Source organism: Hirundo rustica, chromosome 10 (genome assembly GCF_015227805.2).
Source record: "Hirundo rustica isolate bHirRus1 chromosome 10, bHirRus1.pri.v3, whole genome shotgun sequence".
NCBI lineage: Eukaryota > Metazoa > Chordata > Aves > Passeriformes > Hirundinidae > Hirundo > Hirundo rustica.
The window spans coordinates 16918921-16927259 of NC_053459.1; the positions used below are offsets into that span (position 1 = coordinate 16918921).

Below are 8339 nucleotides of genomic sequence, written 5' to 3' on the forward strand. Positions count from 1 at the left end.
GGGCGCCAAGCCCAGAACACGCCAGCGCAGGCGGCCGAGCGGAGCCGCAGCTCCTGCGCCCCACGGCACCGCCATGCGTGGCCACGGCCTCCTCCTCGTCCTCTGCACCCTGGCAGGTAAGATCTGCCCGTGCAGGGAGAGACGCACCTGACTTCCCCCTACCCTGCACTCGGGATTCCTCACCCCTGCGAGAGCCGCGCCAGGCACCGCCCCACCGGGCTGTCCCCGTGCTGGCAGCCACGGCCTCCGTGTCCTGTCCTGAAGGGGTCCCGGGGTGAGCTGGGTGAGGCCGCGGTGGGGACACACCCCTGCTGGCCGGCGGGGCACGGACGGGACTGTCAGCATGGCGGAGCAGGGCGCGCACACCCGCCGGGCACCCCTTTCCCATGCACGCACCTTTGGGCCCCCTCCCATAACATATAAGGTCTAGGGGGCATCAGTGACCCTGCTGCCTTTCCCCCGGGGTGTCCCCATGGCGTGTGCCCCCCAGGTGTGGGCTGCAGGAACCAGGAGGAGAAGCTGCTCCAGGACCTCATGTCCAACTACAATCAACAACTGCGCCCGGCCCGGGGGGATGAGATCATCGATGTCTCCCTCAAGCTGACCCTCACCAACCTCATCTCCCTGGTGAGAGACCCTCCCAGGTACCCCCAGTGGGACAGAATTCACCCCAACGTGTGGGGCAGAAGGCAGGGCACTAAAGCCATCTATCTCCCTCCTTCCTTCCCTGCCAGAACGAACGGGAGGAGACCCTCACCACCAACGTCTGGATCGAGATGGTGAGACCCCACCCCTCTAGACAGGATCGACCAGCGATGTTTGCATATCGGGGTGGCAGCCCACGAGGGGCTGAAGCTGTAACCTGCACCCTCTTTTGTGGGCACCCCCAAATGAGCCCATTTTGTGGGCAGCACAGCACAGGCAGCTCACAGTCTCCTTCATCTCAGGGGGTTCCATGACCCCTCCTCCTCATCTCCCCTTCTCCCAGCAATGGTCTGATTATCGCCTGAGCTGGGACCCTGAGAAATACGACAACATCCAGCTGCTGCGGGTGCCCTCCACCATGGTCTGGCTGCCAGACATTGTCCTGGAGAACAAGTAGGTGACAGGGCAAAGGGGACACGTCCACACATAGGGCTGGCAGCTGCCCCTGGGCATAGTTTGGGGCTGAGCCCATCCTTTTCCCCCCCAGCATCGACGGGACATTCGAAATCACCCTCTACACCAACGTGCTGGTGTCCCCTGATGGCAGCATCTACTGGCTGCCCCCTGCCATCTACCGCAGCGTCTGCGTCATCCACGTCACCTACTTCCCCTTCGACTGGCAGAACTGCACCATGGTCTTCCAGTGAGCATCGGCACCATGGCAGCTCCTTCTGGGACACAGGGATTAGCGTGGGATGTTCACCTTTGCCCCTGGGCAGATAAGTGCCCCATGCCTATACCCTGCCACTTGGCAGGAGGCACCGTGGACAAGCCAAGCCCTCCAATAAGAGCTGGAGGTGGCCAGCATGACCCGGTGTCACACTGGCATACTTTGCCCCTCCAGCTTGCTGCATGCCAGCCCGTGCCACCACCTCGTCTCTCCCCAGGTCCCAGACGTACAGTGCCAATGAAATCAACCTGCTGCTGACAGTGGAGGATGGCCAGACAGTGGAGTGGATCTTCATCGACCCCGAGGCTTTCACAGGTAACGCTGCAGCCACAGCCATGGCACAAGAGGACATCCAACAGGTCTGCTGCTACATTGGTGGCTGCCGAAAGCAGGGATGCAGGGACTATTAGCAGCTCCCACCATTACATGGGCACTTAAGTTATTAGTGGAAGCGGGAGTGTAGAAGAGATTTGTTTTTCTAACCCCCCCAGCTCGGGGCTCTTGCAGCCTGGCAGCTGCTGCTGGAGAGCACCGCTCCTGCAAGCTTGATTGATGCTGGGAACGTAGCTGTCATGGCCAAACAATGACGTTTTCCATCACATTTTAATTGCATATTGAAGGAACAAAATGCTTTTCAGGCAGCGAGATTTATTTTTTCATTACCGGCCCGAGTTGAGATCTTGACTGGGAAAAAATCTATCGCTCCCGCGGAGAGCAGGGGAGAGCAGAGTGCTGCTCTTGGCTTCCCTCTGTGGCACTGTGGAACTGGGGAGATGGGGGGACCCCAGCCCCATAACTGTAGCCCTGGGAGCCCCATATGTGCCCAGCTGTGCTATCCAACTACTTTTTGGGGTATTTTGCCCAGGCACCATGGCACATTCCACAAAACTCATCTCCCTCACGAGTGGTTATAGCACTGTGTGGAGCCTAGGTGCCCTGTGGAGCCTATGCCAATCACCAGTCCTCCCCTTCCTCCCTGTACCGGGGGTCTGGGGGCCCTGTGGGGCCACTGGGACTCACCTGACACCATCACGATGCAGAGAACGGCGAATGGGCCATCAAGCACCGCCCCGCTCGGAAGATCATCAACTCGGAGCACTTCACCCCAGACGACATCCAGTACCAGCAGGTCATCTTCTACCTCATCATCCAGCGCAAGCCACTCTTCTACATCATCAACATCATCGTGCCCTGCGTCCTCATCTCTGCCATGGCTGTGCTCGTCTACTTCCTGCCTGCCAAAGGTACCCTGGGACCGTGCCCATCGCGGGCATGGGGATGTGCAAGGGGACAGCAACACTCTGGGAAGGGCTCCTTGTCCCCTCTATGCTTGGGGACCATCGGTATCAACTCTCACCCACTTCTGTAGTATTTGGATTGGGGGGAGTGTGTAGATTTCTAGGTATCCCACAGCTGATGCCTAAAGGTGGGACTTGTCTAATTCAGGTTTTGGGTGGGGGGTTTGGCCTTAGGAGGGCAACGCCCACAGCACTGCCCTGTGCAAACTCTGCCTTTGCCTCTCCTTGGCAGCGGGTGGGCAGAAATGCACCGTCTCCATCAATGTTCTCCTGGCCCAGACTGTCTTCCTCTTCCTCATTGCCCAGAAGGTGCCTGAGACCTCCCAGGCTGTGCCTCTCATCGGGAAGTAAGTGACACCTTGGGATGTGGGGGTGCCAGCCCTCTTGCCCCACTGTGCCAGCAGGGTCTCAGGTGCTGTGGAGCAGCCAGTGCCCAGGGACACGACCCTGGTACAGAAATAACCCTCAGCACAGATGCTGCTGACACAGGGCTACCACTTGCCCGTGTTTCATTGCCAGTCCACTGCCAGCTTCCAGGCCAGGAGGGCACAGAGAAAGACCTTGAATGACCATAGCTTGTGACCCAGCAGCCCTACTGAGGCTCTGTGCCCCCTCCCCAGATACCTGACCTTCCTCATGGTGGTGACAGTGGTGATTGTGGTGAACGCTGTCATTGTCCTCAACGTCTCCCTGAGAACACCCAACACTCACTCCATGTCCCAGAGAGTGCGCCAGGTACCTGCCATCATCCCCCTACCCTTTATACAGCAGAAATGGGGTGGGTATTTGGGCATCAAGGCCACGTCCCTTGCAGAGTAAGGTGGCAGGCATGCCTTCGTCTGAGTGCAAGTCCTGGCACAAAGAGAAGGCCTCAGATGCCCTCAGTGGACCACACTGTGCCACCAAGCCGCTCCCACACTGGGGAGCAGCAGGTGCCAACATCCCAATAGCACCATGCTCCAAGCAATGCCAGGGAAACCAGTCACACCCACTGGGTGCTCTGGGCGGTGCGAGGGGGACAGATCCCCACAGGTGACACTGTGCCCAGGTGTTCCTGCACCTCCTGCCCCGCTACCTGGGCATGGCCATGCCAGAGGAGACCCCAGGGCCTCCGCAAGCCATCCGCAGGCGCAGCTCCCTGGGGCTTATGGTGAAAGCTGATGAGTACATGCTCTGGAAAGCCAGGACCGAGCTGCTCTTTGAGAAGCAGAAGGAAAGAGATGGGCTGATGAAAACCGTGCTGGACAAGATTGGTGAGTGACCCTGGTGGGTTGGCACCTCCCTGTGAAGTTGGGCTTTGTGCCAGGTGGCTGAGCCCTTGCTGGTGCCTGCTGTGCTGGCTCTTTGGCTCGCAGGACGTGGTCTGGAAAGCGGCAGCACCCAGGACTTCTGCCAGAGCCTGGAGGAGGCAGGTCCTGAGATCCGCGCCTGCGTGGATGCCTGCAACTACATTGCCAATGCCACGCGGGAGCAGAATGACTTCAGCAGCGTGAGTCAGGGCTGGGGAGAGAGGGATCTGCACGGGGGGCAGTGGGGCACAGCTCTCACCCTTCTTGTGCCACTGGCAGGAGAGCGAAGAGTGGATGATGGTGGGACAGGTGATCGACCGTGTCTGCTTCTTCATCATGGCCTCTCTCTTTGTGTGTGGCACCGTTGGAATTTTCCTTGTGGCTCACTTCAATCAGGCACCTGCCCTGCCCTTCCCTGGGGACCCCAAGCAGTACCTGCCACAGTGATGCTCACAGGTCTCACCAGCCAAGTGGTGGAGATGGGGGAAGGAGGAACATGGGGCGCTCATGCTGTGCTGAATGTGGAAATAAAGCCCTCAAGCCTTGCAAAACTCCTTGGCATCTCTGCTCCATGCCCACCTACCTCAGAGGCTGGATGTGCACCCGTGCAGGCTGGCCACACACCTCTGAACTGCACAGTCCTCACGTGAGATGAGACACGGGGAACGTGGAGCAGAGTCACACATCTAACTGGCCATGCAGCAGTGCTGCCAGCAAGAGCCACATCACCCCACTGCAAGTTTACAAATTCAAGCCTAGGACAAATGGGAATACTATCATCCCTGTCATGACAGTGGGGCAGGAATCACAGCAGCTAGAGTTGCCCATTCTGAGGCAACAATGGAGCCATGGATGGGATGGGTGGCAGATAATTCTTGCCTCCATTTATGCTCTGACTGTGGGTCTTGGAGACAGCTAAAGTGCTGTCTTTGATCCCTAGCAAGCAGCTTGAGGTGGAAAGATTCTGGGCCACCAGGCACCCAAACACCCTCAGGGATGTGTGCCCCGTGGCATCCATCCTGCTGGGACCATCTGCACAACTCCCTCCCCCACCAGCCCTCCTTGCCCTATGGGATCATCTCTGTGAAGCACAGCCCCTTCCCCCATCCCAGCAACGCTGCATCCCCCTGTGCCCCTCAGTGACCTCTGGGGCCCCCTGGCTTTGTCCCTGCTGGCAGGGGAGATGAGAGAGGTCAGCTGGGAATGGTGGCAAGCAGCATCTGCTCCTCTGTGATCCAGCTCATGCCACCTACCCTGGCTCCAGGATGTGCATCAGCCTCACAGTCCCAGCACCAGCTGCCTCTGCTGCTGCTGGGAGAAAACCGGTTGGGTTTCACTGCCCACAGCCACCCCTGGCACTGTCTGACAGGGCTTGAGGGCACTGTGGGCACGGATGGAGGAGGGAGGAAAACACACAGCAGCTGAGACATCACTTCTTGGATGTCTGCAGCCTGCTCTTGGCCCAGAACCACTCGGGGCTGTGCCACCTGCCCCTGCAAGGTGGCTTTTCCTGCCCTATCCCCATGAGATACGTAGTGCCCACAGCACCAGGTGAATGTGGAGCTCCCAGCTGGCACCTTGAAGGAAGTGGGGATGGTGCTCACCGCTGCAGGCAGGGGTGCTCAGAGGACCTTAGCTGGGTCCTGCCCCCTGCCTGGGTCACCTTCCACGGCCATGACCCAGGTGAGGTGACCAGGTCCTGGGGAGCTGTACTCTGTGCTTTGTACTCTGGAGCTGGCACTGTGCAGCACTCCTGTCCTGCCACAGCCATGTCCTCTCAGTGGCTGAAGGGACAGATCCTCCTGGCCCAGTGTCCCCAGCCCAGAGAGGGCCAGGATCTGCCATAAGCTGCCCAAACCAGAGCATGAGGCATGTCCACAGCCCCCAGGCTCTCTGTCCCCAAGAAGATGTATAGTTAATGGTCTGTCTTTGCCTGGCCATTTCCCATTGATTACTGGGTTAAACCATTGAATACTGGGTCCCTATTGCCCTGCTGCGAGTCTCCAGGGCTGGGGACTGTCACCTACTTCTTACCACTCCAGGGATGCTACTTCTTCCAGTGAGCTCAGGCTACAGCAGGTCTATACAGCACAAGTGGAAATGGATGAGCTCTTCCAGCCTGCCAGGAGCACATGACAGAGATCACACTCTCCACTATCTCCAAGCAATGGTTTTACAAGTCCTCAGGAGATCTCTGTGGTTTGTCATTCCAGAGACAAGAACAAAAGCAAGAGCTGTATGTCACAGATCTTGGGCAGCAGATGTGCCTTGCAGGATCTGGAAGGGGAATCACCTTGCAGGTCACCCTCTGAGGTTATGAGGGAAGTGCAGTGAGAGGAAAAGCTTCCTCAGCCCAGTCTCAACCTCATGTGCCCACACTCCATCAAGAAGCACTAAGACAAGGCAGCATAAACCTCCAACTGCTCCCCTCCACAGAGAGAACTCCTCTCTCTCTGTGGGCTGGGAAGAGCCACCAGCCCCCATCAGATCAGCTGCAGCCAGAGACACCCAGGGCCCATGAGCCCACCGCAGCTTAGCATCCCCTTGGGAAAGAACTCAAGGGAATGCTCTTCTTTGGGCCCCAGGGCTCAAAGCTCTTCCAGTTTCCCCAAAGGCCACTTTGCAGGGATTTAAAGTTCAAGGGTGTTCAAAGCCTTTGGGATAAGGAAAGCAGGAAAGGTCTTGACTCACCACAGATTTGGGGCTTCCATGGCTAGAGGCTTCCTTCCTGAAGATCTGAAACCTTTTTCTAGAGCACAAAAGAAGCTCCTTCCCTTCCCAAACAACCTCATGCCTGTGTTTTCACCATTCTCATTAGCAGGATGCAGCAGACCACAACCCAGAAGTCCAGCTCAAAAACCAGTCTGGATCCATCCCTCTCCAGGCTACAGAAGGCACCTGGTGCTTGGCACTGATCAACCACTGCTTCTCTCCTGACCTCAGGAAAAGTTGCCTTAAAGAGGACAAACTCTACACCCAGCCAGCTCACACCCTTCAAGGCTGAGCAAGAGGAACCTCTGCAGAGTTCCTCTAAATCTCAACCAAGAGGCAGTGGGAGGAGAGGAAACAGCCTCCCCGGGAAGGGCTCTTCCACAGCTCACTCACAAAGCGTACTTGAGGGCGAGCACAGCAGGACCGCAGCATTTTCAGATTGAATAGCAAGCCTGCACTCATCAGCACCAGCTTAGACAAGGGGCATCAGAGGCGAGAAGTGGGCGAGTACATGAAATAACAGAGGTGGACATGACACACAGCTGGGTAAAACAACAGGACTAAAGCCCTAAGTGATGTAATCTGCAAAAAGCCAAATGTGCTCTGAATAAAAGGAACCTGCAGCTAGTATTTCAGCCCTGCTTTGTAAGGCTATTTTTGCTTAGATTGCCAAATGTAATTACAACTAAATCTCCCCTAACAAATACTGGAGCGCAGCAGGGGAGAGTTGTATTTAAAAGGAATCTTAAGTAGCAGCCGTAGTAGTACCTGCTCACAGCAGGGAAAACAAACCATGTCTGGAAAAGAGCATTTGGTTGAGAGCTGATGACAAACAAGTGCCAAAAGCAGGAACAGAACCATGGGTCTCAAGAAACACAGAGAGGGATGCCACTGCAGCTTGGGGAACAAGGTGCTAACTGCCTGACCATAGGGAGCACTTAGTCATTGCTGTCAGTGCAAGGAATGTCTCTAGAGACAGCCTAGAACTCACACTCTCAATGAAGAAAACAAACCCTTCAGAAGATTGAATATTTTAAACTGTTTTCTCTGCCAGTCCTGGCTGCTTTCAATCTAGACTTCAATAGTAAGACAAGGAATTTGCAACTGGAGTCATGAGGCTGAATGTCTCCCAGGCCCCAAGGCTGGTAACTGTCCCAGACAGGGGCTGCTGGTTCTGCACTCACGAGCAGAATGGTCCTAGCAGCCCCTTCTCCTGGAGGGCTGCACAGAGCACATGGGGCAGGAGATGCACCCCATCACTGGCCACAGCTTCCCCTCCTGGGCCCAAGGCAAAGGCTCCATTAAAAATGAAAGGCAATTGTGAGATTCCCCAAGGAAAAGGAAAAAAGGTTGGAGCTGTTAATGAGTACAATTAGTGTTGTAGTCAAGCAGAAACAAAGGAAATAATTAGCTCCTATTGTTTCCGTGGCATCCAAATTGCAGCCATGCTGGTTTTCCACGCACCAACCCATCATTTGAGGCTCACCCTGGAGGACAGGGATTCACTCCCAGCCCCTCTTCTGGTCACAGCTGTCACACAGCTATGAGTGGCAGGCTGGGCCGTGGCCCTCTTCTGCTGCACCCACTGGGAGGCCACTTTCCCAGGTGGCCAAAGACTTGCAAACCCCAGAGCACACCAGCAGCAGCCTTGGCTCTGAATTCAGC

The 8339-nt window shown here is 56.6% G+C and overlaps 1 protein-coding gene across 1 annotated transcript; it reads left to right on the top strand.

Annotated features, from left to right (window-relative positions):
* Nucleotides 1-5: 5 nt before the first annotated feature.
* Nucleotides 6-4503, top strand: CHRNG (cholinergic receptor nicotinic gamma subunit). The gene is made up of 12 exons (XM_040074285.1): nt 6-116; nt 491-627; nt 735-779; nt 989-1098; nt 1193-1348; nt 1593-1690; nt 2416-2619; nt 2906-3020; nt 3294-3408; nt 3722-3926; nt 4029-4162; nt 4242-4503. Exons 1-12 carry the CDS (start codon nt 74-76, stop codon nt 4407-4409), a joined length of 1530 nt encoding a protein of 509 aa, XP_039930219.1. The 5' UTR covers nt 6-73; the 3' UTR covers nt 4410-4503.
* Nucleotides 4504-8339: the final 3836 nt, after the last annotated feature.